Below are 21,681 nucleotides of genomic sequence, written 5' to 3'. Positions count from 1 at the left end.
CTGGGGACTGTCAAGGAGAGAGAGAGTTTATCAATCCAAATGCGTGAATTTAAGAAAGTTTGTTAAGCCTTCTAAAGTTCATTTGCCTCACCTGTGCAATGCTGTTATTATTGATACCTATGTGAAGGTTAGGGTTACTACACATAGCCAAATATAAGTATATAAAGGTAGTTTATAAAGAACTGATGGTTGCCAGGTGGGAGATGGATTGTGATTGCTGGGTAAAAAAAATATGAAGGGATTAAGAAATACAAATTGGCAGTTACAAAATAGTCATGGGGATGTAAAATACAGCATAGGGAATATAGTCAATAATATTGTAATAACTATGTATGGTGTCAGATGGGTACTAGACTTATTGCGGTGATCACTTTCTAAATTATATAAATGTCTAACCACTATGCTGTACACCTGAAACTAATATAATATTAAATGTCAACTGTAATTGAAAAATTTTAATTAAAAAAATTTAAAAGAAAAGAATTACTAATACTTAGGTACTCAAAGTAACCTTGGATTCAACTAGAGCAGTGCTTTTCAAACCGTGTTACCTGACCTGAACTTAAAAAAAAAAAAAAAAAAAAAAAACTGTAGAAGAACTTAACACAGGGAGGAGTGAGAAGGAATGAAGAGTAAGAGAATGCAGGGCCACTGGTTGGGGTTCCTGGAGGCTGCTCCCCCACTACACTCTGTAACCAGAAAAATCTGTTCCTATAAATTTCATACACAGAAGTACTCCATGAGATTTTTCTTTGGAAACAGAAAGAATTCAGTTATAAAGTTTGAACAATACTCTTTGATCCCTTAGAAAACTACAGACAATGCTTTCAAGTCAATAAAGTTTCTCTATTAAATGGAGGAATTATGAGGGCATAAAGTATAAATTATTAGTAAGGCAGACTTAACACTGAAAGAACACTTAACCACAAAAGATATTGTTCAGCTTCCTGACCCTATGTCACTTCTTGATTTTTTTTCCCTGCCTCTGAGAAGTCCTTACTGATTTTTCTATGAATTATATCACATTCACTATAAAAATTTAGTTCTTTAAGACCCCTGTAGAAATTAGCTGGCTCACTTCCTTCAACACTCCAGGCCTCAGACCACTATGTCTCAATTCCAAGGAACTTTCCCATTTTTTTCTCAATAACTATGATACATGGATGTCTTTTAGTCTTCTAATTATCAGATGCTAAGAAATATGCATCTAGGACTGCCTGGATTCTCACTATGAATTAAATCAATGAGCATCTACCAGCTATAAGGACTTTTACCATTGTTGATCCAACGGATTTAACCCATTGGTGAAAAACATTCCAGTCATTCAGACATTCCAAACTCAATTGTTCTCTTAAAAATGCCCATCCACATTTGTTTTCATCTAGTTCAAACTATATTCAAGACTATGAAAATGAACAACAAAAATCGAACGAAATCTCTTTCTGCCTTTCTACCAATATCTTAGCCATCAAATTCAATAAATCTAAAAATTATTCTTGTTAACAACATGGCCCAGCAGCCCATGATTTTTTAATTTTTTACTTCTCCCTCAATCTGTTCTTCTTTTGATTTTACTTCTCGCTAAGCCTCAAAAGAATATGTTAATAATCTACACAAAGCTGGTATTCTTCCACAAATGCTGTTTCACTTCTTAAAAGAAAAATGTGTCTTTTCTTAAATATCTCTGCTCAATGGCAGCAAAATAACAAGGAAAAAAACTATAATGACACCAAGAGTAATACTAATTATACTGTTTGTAATTTTCTTTTTAAATATTTCAATACATTCAATGCAATTCAGTGTGTGAGAAAGTGTATTACATGAAGGTTAATACAAATGAATTGAGGGTGTAGGTCAGTGGTTCTCAAACTTAAGATGCATCAGAATCACCTGGAGAGTTTTTTCCCCCACAGATTGCTGTGACATACCTCTAAAATTTCTGAATCAATAGATAATAGGATGTCAGAGATTTTGCATTTCTAACAAGTGCCTGGGTGATGCTGATGCTGCTGTTCCAGGAACCGCACTTTAATAAATATTGTAGTAAACATTTGAAGTTCCTAAATACACATTTTAGGTGTGAGTAGTAGGCATATATGGACCTTATTCAGGATTCTGCACACCTGGGGGAAGGAGAGGAGGGATGCTCATAGCAGGTGCTTCAAATACTGCTACATAAATTTGCATCAGAAGGTTTGTAAATGAACTAGCACCAAGACTTCACAATCTTAGCCTCCATTCTCTCATCTGGAAAATCAAGACCAACACCTTTCTCACCTACTAGACTGGGATATATTGAGGATTACTGGATAATGCATGGATAACAGGTTGTAAATTATAAAGCATTATTATCGTGATTACTTAGAAATTTATCCAGTCAACAAAGGACATCCCATGAGAAGGAGATTCTCAGATTTACCAATTAATTGCTAAGATTATATTTCCTCCAGTCTAAGGAAATCCAAGATGAAAACAAAGGCAAATACACTTTTTATGACTCAATTTTACTTTACTTTATTTGTTGTGCAATAAAACATAATAAAAATATTTTTAAATTTCCTTCCTTTTTCTTCAATGTTTTGAATTGCTGTTTAAATTTTTATAATTCTTAAAGAAATTCATTAATTGATTTTATGAAAGAGTGATTTAGCAATTTCTCAAATGTTGAACCATAAAATTTCATTGTATGAAACACTGATGTGTTTCAATGCGCTGCAAAAACTATGATCCTACTTGCTGTTGGTTCTGATTGCTTATGCGTCTCTAAGACTTCAAGCTTATGACGCTCTCTTCCTCGTGTTGCAGGATTCATCCTTTTGTAACAGACATACTTAATGTGGGTTCATGTGTTACAATTAAAAAAATATATATTTTTAATATAAAATGCCATGTAACTTTGTGAAAATAGTGTCTTCTGGCAAATTTTGACTGTGGACAAAATTTAAAAGCTTGCAAAGGCATCAGCATAGCAAAGTAGTGTCAAACTCATGGCCCGCCCTCTATCTAGCTAAGTGATACTGGACCAGTCACTCACCTACTCTAGGTCTCAGTTACTTCAGCAGTAAAATGGGGTAACTATCACCTATTCAAAAGCTCTGAGCCTAGTACATTACTCATAGTCTTCAAATGTTATTTGTTCTTATAATTCATTATTACTTTTGAGTATCAATTAGGAATCCATCACGATTTATAAACAGGAAGGTTTCCTTTAAAAAAAAATAATTACGGAATATACAATTTTGACCTATGTAACTGCTCTATTTTTTATTCTTTCTATTGGCTAAGTAAATACTCAAATTATCTCTTTGCAAATTATTAAAGATTCAATATAACAAAAACGGACACAAGCTTACGATGTGTGGGAGCTTTTTATAATGCAAATCTTTGTGGAAAAATTACTAATTCTGCAGAATTTAAAAAAACTGCTAAAATATTAGCTTATTAAATTATCCCTGATCCTTAAAAAACTAATACTCCATAAGTTAAAGCCTGACTATTCTCTAGATGTTAGAACACCCAAGGTACTCAATAATTGAGTAACTAAAGGAAGGAGGAAGTAATTTATGTAACTGTAAGAAGGAGTTAAGTGTTATTGCCTTCCCTCAACTGTGAGAGGGTTTTATTTGTTTCTATTTTGCCCAAAAAGCACGACTAACCTATACCTGTCTGCCAGACCTATTCGATATTGGACTCAAAAATTTTTTTGGAAGTAGTTAAATATAAATGATAAATAAATTCTGACTGTAAGAGTTCCCATAAAAACTAGAAAAAAAAACTTCAACCTATAAAATAAATTAGTTTAATAACTGTTTTCTTCTTTGAAATTTAATTCACAACAATAAAGAAAAGAGATTAAAAAAAGTTTATCCATTTGTTCAAGTTAATCTGTTATGTGACAATGCTGGTACCTAGTGAATTGAATCCTTTATTAAAAAAATGTATCTCTCAGGGATTACATAATTGGATTTATGTTACTAATTTCACAGTATTCTTTAGTAGACAAACGTGATAAAAAATTTTCCTAAGAAGAATACTGTCTAATTATCTCACTGAACAAGCGTACCTACTTCCCTGAGATGCTGCCAGAACACACGGTTTGCTTAATTGTCCAGGATGATGACAATTCTTGGGAAGTTCTGGACTTTTTCTTCTGTATGAAGAAAAAAACTCAGAGTCATGTTTTTAGTCCTTATCAGCCTAAATTTACTTTGTCTTTTCTCTTTTTATTTCCGGATTCTTGGTAGAAAGCATGCAATAGACTGGGAGAACCCATTCACCCTTTTAATTCACCTCTGGAAGGCAGGACAGAGACTGCCTCATTAGCATAGTTATCTCCTCTGTTTTTGTGCTGTGGCACAGGGAGCAAGACAGTATGTTGTTGCTCCTGCTCATTAAAACTCTAGGTAATAACTGCATATACAACAGTTGTTTGTACTGGCAGACAATGTTGCCTCATTTTCACATGTGGAAATAGCTTTATCAGAAATATAACGCTTAACAGAACTCTATAATAATATTTCCTAAAAAGCATCTAATTGCTTACTTCTTGATTTAGTCATCTTCAGGACTTTTCAAGGTTTACAGTCACTATAAGAACTTCATCTATTATTTCTTTTCATTAACAAAATAATTGGCATTAATCTATTTAAGTTTTTTAAAAATTATTATTTTATATTAGTTTCAGGTATATAGTGCAATGACTAGATATTTATATAAGTTATGAAGTGGCATTCATTTCTTTTATTCCTTTACCAGTAAAAAGCACTGTATGTTGACTTTGGTACAGGTATTACATTTACAGCATATAGAGGTATTTGAGCAAGAAATTTTAGTCAAAACTCCTTTTTTTCTCATTTATCTTTTTAGGTTTTGACAGTTGGTAAATTTTTGAGCCAAGTTGAATAATGCAATGTTTGAAACAGAGCTTCAAGGAAATGTATAAGCCATCCCATTGCACAGACTCAAATTTATTTTAAAAACAAAAATAAACAGAAAAAAATCAAACCCTTTTGACTTTGTTCTTAAAATGTCTATGGTACATTAAAATTCTGTAATTAGTCAACTTCCCTCTATGCAAATATCTTAGGAAAGCCTATCTATGGAAACTTGAAAGTATTCAAACTAAGTCAGAAAAATATTTTTACCAAATGTTATTAAAGTCAGATTTCTTGTAGGTTATGTAAGCTTTTTTTGCGTTAGTACTGAAGTATTTTAATACTTTGGGATTTTAAAATACTTACTATAAATAATCTAAGCAGAAATAATTACTCGGATATTTTGCCCAAGTCAATTCACATCCACCATAGACAAACTTTTGCAGATAATTTCTATGGTGATCATCTTAACCTGGTATGGAGATAGTTTCCTACAGAGAGAGAGATCTTTTATTCTTTTTTAAAATTAAAGTCTATTTGAATGGAACTCTTAGAATAATATACTAGCTAAGGTTTGGAGCATTGTGAGCTGAAAATTCAAAGTAAGAGGAAACGGCTTCAGTTTAGTATCTTCGGGCAAAAATACCAACTTATGCATAAGTGAAGTTAGAGCAAAGAATCATGTGATTCAACCCTCAAAAAAAATTCCTATGTAGTTGTGAAAATTGGTTGTGGGAAACCAAGTTAAAATGAGACAATAGCATAAATGTCCCTGCAAATTCACACACGGGGTATGTGTCACTGAATCTCTCTCTCATTGTAAATCAAATGTCTTTTCCTTTCTATTTTGAGGTTTCCAGTAACTTTGACTTTTCCATTTTTATGATTTTAAAGAACCTTGGGCACAGACGCAAGGTAAGAGTCCCAGGGTGAGTGTAAATTGATATGGATTTAGCTGTGAGGGTAGTGAAAGTGAAATCACAGCCAAGAGTGACACTTTCAGAAAACATGAAAATGATATGCTTCCAGGTAAGGGAATTGAGTAAGCAAAGGGTATTCAATGGATATAATAGGAATTCTTATACCTTATGGGGTTTGCAAATGGATGGTAATACTCTCTGTTGTCTAGAGAATCCTAAATTAGACAAAATGTTAAATTCAAACAACATTGGAGACATTAATTGTTTAGTGTTGTGAAAATCTAATGTAACAACTGATTTTTTTCCCTCCCTATGGCAGCTGGAGTGTTTGTGATTGGATAGACACAATCAAAGTGGCTATTTTCATAACACAGTTAAAAGAAAACCATGAATAACCTCAAGACATTTGTTAGGTTTTTATTTCCATTATCATGTTAATTTTACATATTTTTATACCCTCATTCCTTAGGGAAAAATCTACGGTGTTTTATAAAATACGATTAGACTATGAATAAAGATCTGCATCATACCATGGATGTTTTCTTTACATATCACTATAAATACTAAGCATCCATTAAAAAGAAAAGAAATCTTGCCATTTGTGAAAACACAGATGGACCTTAAGGGCAGTATGTTACATGAAATGTCTGGTAGAGATATTATATGGTCTCACTTAAATGTGGAATCTAAAAAAAAGAAAGTACTCAAGCTCATAGATATAGAGAACAGATTGGTAATTAGCAGAGGTGGGGGTGACTGGGTGAAATAATTGAAGCAGATCAAAAGGTACAAACTTCTAGTTATAAAATAAATAAGTCCTGGGGATATATTGCACAGCATGACAACTATAGTTAATAGTATTCTATTGCATATTTGAAAATTGCTAAAAGAGTGGATCTTAAAAGTTCTCATTCCATGAAAAAAATTTTTGTAACTCTGTATGGTGATGGATGTTAACTGGCCATGAATATAATGTTATATGTCACCTACATTGCAATAAAATTTTCTTTTATATTCTAAGGTAAAGAAAACCCACAAGTATTAGGATCACATTCGTTAGTAGAGGAAGTCACTGGAATTTATTCATGGCCTGATATAATTTCAAAAAAGTGCCCTCTTGAACAAAAAAATGAATAATTTTCATTGAAGAGCTCTTGAAAGTCACCTAGGATTTAGTTATGATTATGAGATAAAAAATGCATTGAAATGCTAGACAGCTTTCAGTCTGACCTCGGGAGAACGAAAGAAGAAGGGAATCATTAACATTTTCAATCATGAAAGAAAGTGGGTGACGCTGGGTGAAAGGGAATCACAATCCCAGGTAAATGAGAGAAAAACAAACATGAATAAATAAGCTGTTGAGTAGGAAGGGCAGTCCTCTCAAATTCAGACTATTATACTCAAGTGGATAAATCCATTTTGAAAGTTAATCCAAATGGTCATCACTGGAAAAAATGATAAGAAGAAATGGAAAAGAGTTGACACAAAATATGAATCCTGAGAAATAACTGGATTTAAAAGCCCAAATAAGGGCATTTTAAAATATCATATGTGGAGAGTATGAGAGAATTTACTATGGTCATTAGGTAAAAGTAGCACTCACAATGGAATCTAATCAGAATTATAAAGTGATCAGCCTGAGGGTATAATTTAATCATAAATTTCAAATGGTATTTAAGGACTACTGTCATAAGTACAATCTTCCTGGATAGTACAGAAGACAGAACAATAAAGATCCTGAACAATGCATAATCATTTTTCACACCTTATAGTTCTTACACAACATTCAAAAGGAACAGTTGTTAATAGATCATATTCCTTACTCATGCACAAAATCTCATCACCTATAAATACATGAATATATTTGCACATCATCAACCCTAGGCTCTTTTCAAAATACAACTTCCATATCTTAAGTAGGAACAAGATCACCTGAAATATCTGACTCTGTGTTAAAGAATACACTCCATCAATCATTTCCATCAATGATGGATGTTCTGACTCCCCAAATAGTTAGAATTATAAATTGCATTCAACACCCAGCTTCTTCTTGCTGAGTCAGATACCTTACGTCTATTGGAATTGACCAAACATGAGTACAATAGTGGCTAACACCATTTTGAAGAAACTTAATAAGACAGTTGATTTTTATGAAGCAAAACAATAATCTTATAAAAATTTTTTGCTGTAAAAATTATTTAAACACACTATTTAGTCTATTTAAAATGTTTCTTTAACAATAATTCAGTATTTCAAAAGATTAAGCACTGTGTTTACCTTTATAATTAACCAACTGTTGACCTTTGGAAATTTTGTAGTTTCAGTTATATTAAACAAGCTGTATACGAGGCTGAAATATGTTTAAAATTTAAATATTTTAAAACTTAAAGAAATTACTATTCATAATCCTAAGAAAGCCTGTTCAATCAAAATATTCTATTCTGGTTCTTTTTTGCCCCAAAGGGAATATATTTTTCATGAAAACGAAGCATGATAGTAACATCTGTTCACTTAATGAAGTCATGACTACTTTCTAGTTAAGGCACTTTTCATGTGAGTTAAAGTTCTGGCAGAATCTGTTATGGTTCATTGGGATTCATTATTCTTTGAGTCATGTAATTAAATGATCACATGAAATAAAAACATGCTAGTTCCTATCAAACAAAGGAGTTCTATGCTTTCAGAGATTAAGAATCAAGTGCGAACAAGGACTCATAAGGGCCCCAACTGCAACTGATGTCACAATGATTTCAATGAATTAAAAGGTGATTCACTAACAAGACATATAAAACTATTTCTGGGAATCTAGCTAGCCATGTATTCTTAAGTTCTGTACAATCCAAGTTTCAACATCATATTGTCAATCATTTCCGTACTTCTGAGAGAAAATACTAATACACAAATTAGTTATCTGGATATTACTAATTGATATTAACAATGTCATTTGCCAATGGTATTTTTTTTTTTAAATGACACGATCTCATCATAGTAACTTGTGACAGCAATCATCCGCAGGATAACATATCAGAAGAGCTTTTCAGACATGAGATACATCTCTGCCTAAAGATGCAATGGACCTTGCATTGTTGTCTTTTGCATTCATTCAGCTGTGTTTGTTATACACTCATCACATCCTGGAGTTAGGACAGATAATTTAAAACAAAAAAAAATTTTCCCCTCTAAGTATTGCAGCTGCTTATACCAAGCAATAAAAGTTGCTAGAGAAGTCATATATACACATACATGTAAAGTTAGGGAAACAAGCTGCTTTATTGCCCTGATTTAAAATAAGCTCAATCAGTAGAAAAGAAAAATGTTATAATATACAGCTTGATGAGCAGCTGAAGACAAGAATATACTCAGACACAGTTTTAGAATTCAGGATATATCTCACTTGATGTTTGAATGAGATGAAAAACATTTCTCCTCTTAATTTTTCTAAACCACTGAATGAAATTTAAGCAGGGGATATAACCCAAAATACCAGATATGTAAAAATTTCTTAAATATGATCCTGAGGTTTTAAAAGCAGAAAAAGAAAGGTCTTGTTCCTGTTTAATTCTAATTTATAAAATAATATTATTTTATAAATCCTAATTTATAAGAATTTTAGGTTAAAAGGATACTTTTCATAAGTCAGCAATAAAATTTAAGTTATGCAAAACTGACTATTAACCATCATCCTTTAGTAGGAAAATACATATGTCAACTATATTGCAAAGCAAAAATTAAAATATAAATAAAATTACAAAGATTAAATCAAGAGTCATGTTAATGAACATCTCACAGATCTAGGGCAAAAAAACAGACATTGAAGGTATCCGAAAAAATAAAACAGTCTTACTCTTGACGGTCGCTGTCCGAGTACAATTGTAGAGAATAGCCAACTCCCCGAACACTTTCCCCGGACCCATGGTGCACAGCTTCACACCTTCTTTTGTGACTTCAACCTTGCCATCTAAAAAGAAGGGAAGACACATTATTTTAATTCTCTCTCATGCTTCATTTTGTTTGCTGCATTTTCAATATGAAATGAGGAGTTCTAGGTTCATTTTTTAAAATACAAAGCAGTTACCAATGAAAACAATGTCATCATAAACATGAAATGCAAGATATACAGTAAAACATACAAATTAAGAAAACCATAACCTTTTTAAAATTAATTACTGATAAGATTTGAGATGAAAGACAATACCAGAAGACAAAGAAAAAGTATAAACATATAAAATTATTCCAAATGTGATATTAGAAAACTATGGTGATTCCAATTTTCATGTCATTTTGAATCTGAAAGAAAAACTGAATAAGTGGGTACATTTCTGATAGCACACTTCATACTTGAGAGCTCTCGTTTGAGTAAGGCAGCTATTATGAAAAGGGAAATTACTTTGACTCTTGGGTATTATTTAATTATAGATTATAGTATCTTTTATTTTTAAACATCTTATTTGACTTAAGCAAGACTGTTTTATCTGCTTCCCAGCCCTGCAACATTGACTATAAGAAAAAACAAACTAAGGATTGAGGGAAAAGAAATAGACACAAGGAGTGTTTATGTTCCACAAAAGACCTGGAAAATGAAATGTTAAAGAGGGAGAAAGCTAAGGAAACATTGTACACTGAATGCACATTGTCACCTGCAAGTAAGGAAAATGCTATTCATGGAATTAAAAAAAAAAAAATTCATGGGAGATATGAAAAAAAATACATTCATAGGAGAAATGGAAAAAAAAATACACTAGAAGTTCTATCACCTAACACAACGAGAAATAAAAAGGCACCACAATTTATTCTAAACTTAATCCTCTCCTATTATTCCTCCAAGTTACTTATCCAGTCTACAGAAGAAAAGCCTCATGCTTATTATGAGCTAGTAGTGATTAAAAGGAACTAAATGCTAGCAAGTAATTCCAAACTTCAAGCCTTCATGCATCAACTTCACAATTGTTCCTTTATCTGTGTGCTTCCTGTAATATTTAACTTTTTAGAGTTTGGGCTTTAAATTCATTCCCTCCTTTTTAAAAAAGCAATCTAGCTTTATCTAAGCAATAATATTTGTAAAAACAGGGTTGGTGTGCTAATTTATTTTTTCAAATACTTATTGAGATAAAAATTTTAAATATTAAATTTTTTTTAAAGTTTAATTCATGTACCAGTGATGCAAGATCAACCCTACAGAAGATATTGTTCAACCCTGAAAGCCATTTCATCTAAATGGCACCAATAGGAAGAGAATTCTGCAGTAATTAGAATAAAATTCCATACAAAACCTCACTACTCTTGAACTGTGTACATATATTCCTTCTGTGTATAAAAAAAGTTATTCAAGAATGAACAAATCCAATAATTCAAAGGGCTTAGAAATACTTTCTTATGTAGGAATAGCCAAATAGTCTATCTTTTTCATGCCTTACTTCTTGACTTCAGGAAAAAGTATTCTTTCGATAGGTATGTCAAAACCAGCCCATTAAATTAATATTTTCATAAGTTTCAGATACCCCCATGATATTTTTCCCCTTTATTTCAATAGCAAGCCTATTCACTTAGAAATTTCATCTGTTACTCGAAAATGAGACAGGCTCAAAATATAACATGGTTATGAAATTTATACATCATTTGAAGTCAGACCAAGAGTTGAGTTCTGGTTTTTATTGATTCCTTCCTAACCTTGTGACCTTGGGCAAGTTGTTAATTTCTGTATGCCTCAATTTCTTCATTAATAAAATGGATAAGAGAAAAGCACCTAACTCAATGAGGGATTGATAAAGCAGGTACAATGCTTAGCACAGTGACCGGCATATAGCAATTGCTCAATGAATACTAGCTCTTACGATAGGTATAATTATCATTTTATTTATCATTTAAAAGGAGGTAGGATTTATTAGATTACACTAGTAAAGCACAATACTCCTTCATCTATTACAGAAACCAAACAAGGTCCATGTAGGATATTTTTTTTTTTTAATGGAGAAAGTATTTGTTTCAGATTCTCAGTCCACGTGGGAGTGAGAAACTTTTGAATTCAAATCAACATCACACCCAAGGAGGAAAACAGAATCCTAAAAAATTCCACTGGTGTAACGGGTAGAATGCCCTATCTTTGTACTCCTCCACACTTGGCTATGGTTTGGCCGACATTTGATGTAGTATTGCTTCTGCACCTATAGTCTTAGGGTAGAGGCTCCCAAGACTAACACTGTAACAACCTTCCAATGTATTACAAAGTTTCTTTGACTTAAAGTTCTAGCTTCAATTATCTTAATAGAACTAAAAGCAAAATAAACAATGCCTAAGGAACTTTCATTAATAACAGATTTTATACAAGTCTTCTTCCCTCTTTGAGTTCTACAGTTAAGTTTTCAGTAGAAAGGGACCCATAGGAATAAGACCACCACTAAGAATCCTGCTGGACAGTTTGAGATTTATGCCTTCTCAACCAATAGCCAGCCTAAATGAAGGGTGAGAAAGAATATCAGGACTCTTGTTTTAGTTCAGTGCTTTCTAAAAGAAAATCTGTGGACCTGTCATATGAATACTAATTTATGAAATTCAGATACTTCCTCTTCTCTGGGAAGTTGTAAATGTTCCTCCAACACAATGACCACTCTACTGAGTCTTACTGCTTCTTACTTCTCTGATAAATCATGCTCATTTAACACTGATCTGTTTTAATTTATGAACAATTAGTCTTGTAATTGATCATGTTTCTCTTTCTCATATGACCTCTAGAAGGCTCATAGCCAGAACTGTATGACTCTACGTTTTGAAATTTATGCACAAGCTAACTTCTGGTTCCAACTTGTTCTCCTGACATATTTGCCTAGTTTTCTCATGTCTAACTCATTTAAAAAAATATAGGTATAGAGGCTCACAGGATCTGTCTGAGTTGAGTCTGTATAGGGATAGAGCAGGCAACAGCCTGTGAATTCCAGGGGACACACAATGCTGTGCACAGTGTGAGCTTTCAAAAATATCAGTTTGTGTGCTCTAAAAACATACTAAAGGAAATACTTGAAGATGATGCATTTTAAAAAACACTTGTTTCAAGGCTTCCAGTCAAGATGGTGGAGTAGGTAAACACTGTGTTTGCCCCCTCTTATGACCACCTAAAAATTATAACTTCAGAACAACCATCATTGAGAATCACCTGACATCTAGCTAAGCATAAGTCGTATAACAAACGATGCACAGCAAAAGCCACTATGAGACTGGAAGGAGGGGATGAGATGGTGAATGGGCTGGTCCCTCACCTACATGTGGCAGTTGAAAATTGAGAGGGATATCTTGGCTGCAGAGGTGCCCCCTGATGAGTGAGGGGTCCCAGATGTACACAAGCCTCCCCAGCCCAGGATTCAATTGCTTAGAAGAGAAGTTCTCATAACTGCTGAGTGTGAAAACAAGCAGAGATTGTAGCTGTGTCAGACAAAGGGCTGCTGGAATCCCTGGCCTTCCTCTTAAAGGGCCCTAACATAGACTTAACTCAGGCTCACCTGCTCCAGGACAGAGGCAGGAGCTCAAAAGTTACCAGAAACATATAGGGAAGAACTGAGCTATCTGGCTTCAGGGCAAGGGCTGGAGGGGTAGCTTTCTCCTAGACAGAAGTGTTGGCAGAAGCCACTGTTCCACTGTTGAACCCTCCTCTTACCCTATGTGCAGATGCAGGCAGATGCCATATCTGAGTCTCCCTCAGCCTGACTAATAATGTTCACTTCACTCTGGTGATTCCCTAAGACCCCACCCCACACAACTTGCAGGCGTAACCAAGCAACTTCCAGTGGCTTTTCCATAAAAACGGCCTGTCTTGGTTCATGTTGCAGACTTTTCTAAGATCTCTTAAAGTTCACAAACACCAAACAAGGAACATATGCTTTCAGTGTGCCTAGTATCTCTTACTAAATGGCCCCATGCCCAGACCTAGTGACAGCTGGCTTTGGTTCACAAATAGCCTCTGTCAGGTACCTCCAATCTTAGCACAAGTGGCATCCATCTGAAAAACACGCTGTAGTTTATACCAAGTGGCCCCAGGAAGGGCACAGGCAGTGGGTGATCTTGGTCTGCAACAGAGCCCCTCCCAAGAGGCCCCAGAACCAACACACCAGGTGGCCAGCTTCAGACCACACCAGAGCACCACTCAACCACTTCCACAAATGGCACACCCAAAGGGTAGACTAATTAGGCACCAGAGCTCCAGTCAAATAAATTCTGTTTCTCGTGTCAAACTCTGCACACCAGCTTCTCCACTGTAACCACAGCCAGTCCTCACAACCAATCAGCCTGAGGATCAATCCCTACAACTGATGTGCCAACAGCAACCAAGGCTCAACAACAAGAGGACAACACACATAACCCACACAAGGGAAACATCTGGAGCACCCAGTTCAGGTGGCTAGGGAGACTGCACTACTGGGCCTCACAGGACATCTACTACATAGGCCATACTACTAAGACAGCAAGACATAGCAGCTCACTTAAAAATTAGAAACAAACACAGGGAGTCAGTCACAATGGGGAGACAAAGAAACATGTCTCAAATGAAAGAACAAAACAAAGCTCCAGAAGAAGAACTAAACAAAACGGAGACAAGCAAACTATCACATGCAGATTTCAAAACACTGGTTACAAGAATACTCAATGATCTCAGTAAGAACTTCAAAAGAGAGAGAAAACAAAGATGTAGAGAACAAAAAAGAACCAGTCATAAATGAAGAATACAATAAATGAAATAATGAATACATTAGAGGGACTCAATAGTAGATCAAATGAAGTAGAGAATCAAATCAGTGATATGGAAGATAAGGTAGCAGAATCAATCAGAACAGCAATGAGAAAAAATAATCTTAAAAAATGATGATAGTTTAAGGGCCTTTGGGACGATATAAAGTGTAATAACATTTGTATTATAGAGGTACCAGGAGAAGAGAGAGCGCAAGGGATTCAGAATCTATTTGAAAAAATATTCACTAAAACTTCCCTCACCTGGCAAAGGAAATAGACATACAAACCCAGGAAGCACAGAGAGTCTCAAACAAGATAGACTCAAACAGCCCCACACCAAGACACATCACAATTAAAATGCCAAAAGTTAAAGACAAAGAGAAACTTAAAAGCAGCAAGAAAGAAGCAGTTAGTTACCTACAAGGGAGCTCCCATAAGACTGTCAGCTGATTTCTCAACAAAAACTTTCCAGGCCAGAAGCGATTGCTACAAAATATTCAAAGTACTAAAAAGCAAGGACCTACAATCCAGATTACTCCACCCACCAAAGCTATCATTTAGAATGGAAGGAGAGATAAGAGTTTACCAGACAGAAAAAGCTAATGAAGTTCATTACCACCAAACTAGTAGTACGAGAAATGTTAGAGGGACTTCTTTAAGAAAAGATTAAAAATATGATTATAAAATGGCAATAACCACATATCAATAATTACTTTAAATACGAATGTATTAAATGCTCCAATCAAAAAATAGGGTTGCTGAATGGATAAGAAAACAAGACCTTAACATATGTTGCCTATGAAGAACTCACTTCAAATCAAAATACAGACACTAAAAGAGATGGAAAATGGTATTCCATAAAAATGAAAAGAAAAGGCTGGAGTAGCGATATTTATAGCAGACAAAATAGATTTGAAAACAAAGGCTGCAATAGGAGACAAAGAAAAATCCAATAATCTTACTTCTGCATATTTATGCAAAGAAATTCAAAGCACTACTTCGAATTCAAAGGGACATGTGCATTCATATGTTCATTGCAGCATTATTTACAATAGCCAAGATATGGAGGCAACTTGAATGTCCATCAACGGATGAATGGATAAAAAAGGGGTGAGATATATATGTACACACACACACTGAAATATTACTCAGCCATAAAAAGAATGAAATCTTGCCATCTGCAACAATATGAATGGACTTAGAGGGTATTGTGCTGAGTGAAGTCAGAAAGAGAAAGACAAATGCCATATGATTTCACATATATGTGGAATCTAAAGAATGAAATTAACAAAAGAGAAAACAAACTCATACAGAGAACACTTTGATGCTTGCCATAAAAGGGAAGTTGGGAAGATGGGTGAAAATTGGGAGGGGATTAAGAAGTACAAATTGGTAATTACAAAATAGTTATGAAGATGTAAAGTATAGCATAGGAAATGAAATCAATAATATTGTAATAACTAAATATGGTGTCACATGAGTTCTAGACTTATGGGGGTGATCACTTCCTAAGTTATATAACTGTCTAATCATTATGTTGTACACCTAAAACTAATATAACACTGTATGCCAACTGTCATTGAAAACATAAAAAATTTATTTAAGATGGGTAGAAATAATTATATATTTGAATAATTGCTGTTAGTAAAAGAGGTTATATTTCATGTTAATTAGAAAAACAAAAATAAAGACTAGCTGAAACAGATTGTATTTGAGAAATAGAAAGTTGGATGTAAAACATCTTTTCCAGGTTAAGTTAAACATTGCAGATTCAATATATTCACAATAGCCAAGGAAGTAAGGGATCTGATAATATATTAAAGAGTTGGGCCAAAAAGCAGTGTATTTTTTTTTTTTAAATGAATAGAAAGATCTAAATGGTAAACAAAGTGTAAATGTTTTCCTGAATCATAATTTGATCACTTATTTGCTCATACCTGTTGTGGGGTTGGGGAGTAATTTAGGGAGGCAGGGCTTTTGGGTACTGAAAAGGAAGTTAGATATATATTAGAATAATGAGTTATTTCAGGGACGTTTAGAAATATTCTAATTCTCAAGAGGCCAATAAAGTGTTATTGATGTGAAATGTGAATTTGCTTAAGCTTATTCACTGTGTCATATACCATCTTTAAAGCAAAATTAGAAGTGATTATACATTTAAAAATGATTTCCAAATATGGACTGGGTGATTCACTTAAGAAAATTAAGAATAAGAGAATCAAAAGTTTACTACATACTCAATGGCCCCTATTTCCACCTAATCAACTTCCTTTAAAGTATTAGGGCCATCTCGAAGCCACTCCCCTCATTTTATACTTTCTTTTCCACTCTGTGGCTACCTTGAGATTTGTTTTAAATGGATTCCATTTGTACAGAAAGTAGGTAGGTCTATGTGTGGTTATTTTGGTGGTGAGGGGAGGGATACAAAGTAAAACAGGGAAAACGTCAAGTAGGCTGAATATACACCATGCTTTTGCCAGAAGCTTATACCAAGACCGGGAGAGATCATGCTTAGAGTTTTCTATATAATTATAATTTGCTATTAACTTTAGGAGTGCATTTTGATGAATTTACTTCAGGTCAGCACTGCTTAACTTCTATTTCTTTAAAGAAATATGACATTCATTAGCATTTATTTATGACTTTTAACACTTCATTTTCAAATGTTAGATTTCAAATCAATCTTTTAAGAGTAGTTAAAAGACATTTTCAGAACATTCTAGTACAATTCTAGACTTTTTCCATTATTTTCCTTGATGAAACTCAATAGCAGCTAGAAGTTACTAGAGCTGTTATTTGGGGGCACTAATGATATTCCAAAATGAGGTTAATCTATATATTCTGCATCTGCTCTTTTTATTCATATTTGCTTTTTTAAAAAATGTGATACTATATTGGTTTTACTTTTACTATGTACTTATCTCCATGAAAGAAAAGAAACATTTAAATCATTTTTATTTAGATTTTGCTAAATTGTTAAAGTTGTTTGCATGAGAAATGTTGAAACAGTTGGCTCAGATAAGGTTTATTTATAGTTTCATTTAGCTCTTTTATCACTTCTGCCATTAGCATATATAACTCAAAGCTCTACAGAGTAACTCGAATGTACTTTTTTATTCTAATTTACTTACCATATGCTCATTTATAATCTGGAATGGCTGACTCATAAGTCTTAAATCTTGCCACTTTGATCAACAATCAACCTACCTCCCACTTTTTGGCATTGCAATTCACATACCACCTTTCATCTATCTTTTATAAGAATCAGTAGGTCCTATATATAAAAGAAGAAATTGAGTTTACAAGGAGGCCCAGAATCTCCCGTCATCTTTATAGGTTTTTCACTAACCTGTGTTTTGTGTTGTAAGAACTTTCACAATAAGGCAAATCAGCTTAGAGATTTATTACTGGAAGGCTGAAATAGAATGGCTAGCAATAACCTAATTATAAACACTTTGTGCTTAGTTCCAACAACGTCAATTGGAATGCTGGGGATGACATCATTGGCCATTAAAGGAAGACAAGTGTTATATCAAAAGTCCCATCCAAACGAGACTTCGCATCACTTTCTTCCTATAATCTGTTTGACTATACTTTCATGATTTGTATGTTTAAGATCACAACCTTTACATTATGTATTCTCTCATAAGAGTTTTTGATGTTGCTAGATTCCACCAAATCCAACATTGTGTGGTTGGGCTCTCTTGTTACCAGCATAAAATACCATGTATTTTCTGTAGGAGATGAGGATCACTTATGGGTATGTTTTCCTTCTTTATTATTTTTAGATATAATTGACCTATAGCACTGTATAAGTTTAAAATGTAGAGCATGACTTCACTTTCATGTATTGCTAAATGATTACCACAATAAATTTAGTTAATATCTCATATAAATACAAAAGAAATGATTTTTTTTTTCCTTGTGATGAGAATTTTTAGAACCTCTCTGCTTTCTTCATAGATTAGGGATATTATTGAATCAGACTTGCCTTATAAGGTCGTTTTAGATTGGGAGTGATGTCATTGGTGGAAGAAAGTAGAAATTGATGAGATTGCTATGAGCTAACTGAAGAGAAAAGCCATCCAATTGCCAGGAATATCTATATTCTTAGATATCCCCCTTAAACCTGTACTTCTTGTTGGTCATTTATATATGTTTTCCTTAAGTCAATATAAGAAGGAAAATGATAACCTGTGAGATATGATTGTTTTTAAATTAAAAAAACTGCAGTGTGTCAGCACCTTATCAATTTTCTGTTTAAGATTGCTTTCAAATCCAAATGGATCTAGACTCTCTGAATCTAAACTCTCACTCCATAGATGTGTTAATCTTGTTGACTGAAAATCACTCTATGGCCACTGAATAAAAGCCTGTGAGAACAAGCTCTGTTTTAGTATTATGCACTCCTTCCAAAGTTTGCTTAACCCAGTTGTAGTTGGGTATGTATTTTTCTTATTTCTTTCTCATCATACATACATATTTGTAGTAGGATTATTTTTTTTCCTAAACTATTTGTGTTATAGTTTCTTTAACCATCAGGTTCTTATAATACTTTATTAGGACCAAGTTTCCCACTCAAAGAGTCATTTTTCTTTGATATCATCATAACAATAATTCCTACAGGAAGCACAAAAGAACTAGTTATACAAATGGAATAAAACTGAATCTGAGGTGTAAGAGGCTAGTTGAGATTGAAGCTACATGAGTGAAGACTTTTGCTTCCTCTCTAATCAGGCAAATCTGATTTCCCTTCTGGTCATGACTGCTATAAACACACTTGACACAATTTTTCATTAAATTACAACAGATTACAATGTATATTGAATATAAAATGAAATCATAGTTATTGTTGGTAATGAGAGAATCAAAAATACAAATGAAGTATCCAGAACTTTAAATCTCACTTATGGGTGGGTGGGAGGAGGAAAAAGAGATGGGGAGAGTGGGAGAGAGAGAAATGGGGATTAATATGCTCATTAGGATACCTGAACTTCACTTATTTCTTTGGTTTCTAACTCTGAGGTCATAGAGCATAAAACATACCCACAAAGGAAACATATATGAGGAAACAGACTAAAATTTAAGCATTTTGGACACAGAGAATCATCTGAACCATCAGAATGAAAGTCTGAAATGAGAAACTTACACAACAGCTCTTCTGTCCTTGAAGGTATTTAAGGAGTAGAGAACGTACAAATCTATTGTAAATGGGTTGATCGTTTATCTGATATGAATAGGATTCTGGAAGGATTTCACAAGCATCATAATTCTATAATCTTTATACATGTTATATTTTGAAATCCTAGCACTTTAAAATATACAGAAAGTACTAGATAATTATCTGTGGACTAATTTCAATTTCTAGTGAAGAAGAAAGCTAAAGACCAGGCAGAGGAGATATGCACACAGAAGAACAGTAAATAGACTAATCATTCCCTGAATAAGTGAGAGTTGAACAGATAATTTGTCTTAAGTTCATTAAGCTTAATTCTAGCAATGTATAATGTATTCTTGCTCTATTATTTCTTTACTATGTGAGCACCTTCAGTTAGCCTAAATAATTGGCTATTTCTGTATTTCCTTAGATACAGGCAAATGACAAGAGTATAACTATCACTGTCAGACTTGTGGGTACTCATTATATCAGTTCGTTTTTGCTATGTTTTATTATTAAGCTTGGAAGAGTTAATGATGTAATGCAATGGTTCTCAACCGGGGGCAATTTTAACTCCAAAGGATATTTGGCCATGTCTGGAGATATTTTTGGTTGTCACAACTAGAAGGTTCTATGGCACCTAAAAGATAAAGGCCAGGAATATTGCTAAACACCCTACAAAGAACAGGACAGCCCCACAACAAAGCATTATTCATCTCAAAATGTGAGTAATGCCAAAGTTGAGAAATTTTCTAAATCTATGTACATACAAAATACTGAATATTTGAAGGGAAAATTTTGCTTTCCACTACGTTATTTCAACCTCCACCAGATGTAAATTGCAAGCTAAGAAAAGGTTAAGAGCAGTTTGCCATCCTTAAGTAAACCATGTTGTCATTGGATTGAATAAAACCACAAAGCTACTTTACTAAATAATTTTCTCTAGAAGATGTCACCTGAAATAGAAGCAATTACAGAAATTTTTGAAGCAAGACTTATAAGAATACCCTAATGATGTTAGAATGGCAGCCTTTTTTCCAGACATACTTGAGAATATTAAGTCCCGGCTCTACCACTGACTGGGTGCAGGATCCTGTGTTATTTAACTCTCTATGCCTTGATTACCTCACTACAGACTTGTGATACCAGTAAGTTATTTAATAGATTTATGATAATTAGATAATAGTTGTAATGTAGGGAGAAGGCAAGAGAATTAAAAATGTTAATCGAGCCACATTCAGAGACTGCAATGTGCTGATCAGCCCTGCAGCCAGGCCAGGAGGACACCCTCAGAACAAAGGAAGATTTCTGCTGGATTACTAACAACCCATTCCCCACACCTATGAAGGGGAAACAGGAACCAAGAGTCATTCTCTATGGCTAAAACCATGGAGAACCTATGAATTAAAGGCTGGGAACTGCCAGCAGGCCTTTCTTCATATTTTTATCTTTTCTCAATATATACTCTTCCCCTTCCGCACTGTATGTCTATATCAAAGGAAATGGGAACTAAAGAATGACATAAATTGAATTCCCTAAATACTCAGGGTCTCTCTCTCAGTGCCTTTACTCTGTCTTTCTCTTACTGTCCCACTCACTCTCTGCCTCTGAGACCATGCTTTGTCCGTGGAGTTACCCCTTTTCTAATAAACTCTCCTTTAACTCCAACTTTGGCATGTGCGTTGAATTCTTTCTACAGTCTCCGCCAAAGGACCCTCTTCTCTCGGTGTTGGGCTTAGTCTCCCCCCATCAACTCGAAGAAATTTGCCCTGTCCTGCTGCATCACTTGTGGCAAGACAAAGAATATGTAGGTTAAAAACAATTCTTAAAATTTTTTTTTCTTTTAGAAAAATATTTTGATAAGCAGTTTTAAGGAGGGAGAGGGAAGTTTTAAAATCTTGGTTCATAAAATTTAGGAGTGGAAAAGAGAAGAGTGATAAATGAGCAAGGGGAGCGAAGGAAGAAAGGAGTGACCAAGAAGCTGGAGATTACAGAGAAAGTGGTCAGTAGGAAA

At 34.0% G+C, this 21,681-nt stretch overlaps 1 protein-coding gene across 2 annotated transcripts in view; it reads right to left on the bottom strand.

Moving 5' to 3' along the window:
- The window catches only part of PRKG1 (protein kinase cGMP-dependent 1), a 1,107,428-nt gene that overhangs the window by 685,168 nt on the left and 400,579 nt on the right, over window positions 1-21,681 (bottom strand). For both annotated transcript variants that reach the window (XM_006925986.1, XM_006925985.1), the window contains exon 3: window positions 9,639-9,752. In XM_006925986.1, the coding sequence (XP_006926048.1) occupies window positions 9,639-9,752 (114 nt within the window). The remainder of the gene's footprint in view (window positions 1-9,638; window positions 9,753-21,681) is intronic.

This window comes from Pteropus alecto, unplaced genomic scaffold, assembly GCF_000325575.1.
Source record: "Pteropus alecto unplaced genomic scaffold, ASM32557v1 scaffold88, whole genome shotgun sequence".
NCBI classification, from domain to species: domain Eukaryota; kingdom Metazoa; phylum Chordata; class Mammalia; order Chiroptera; family Pteropodidae; genus Pteropus; species Pteropus alecto.
The sequence above is the reverse complement of the archived record's forward strand: the minus strand, read 5'-3'. Positions and strand labels throughout refer to the sequence as shown.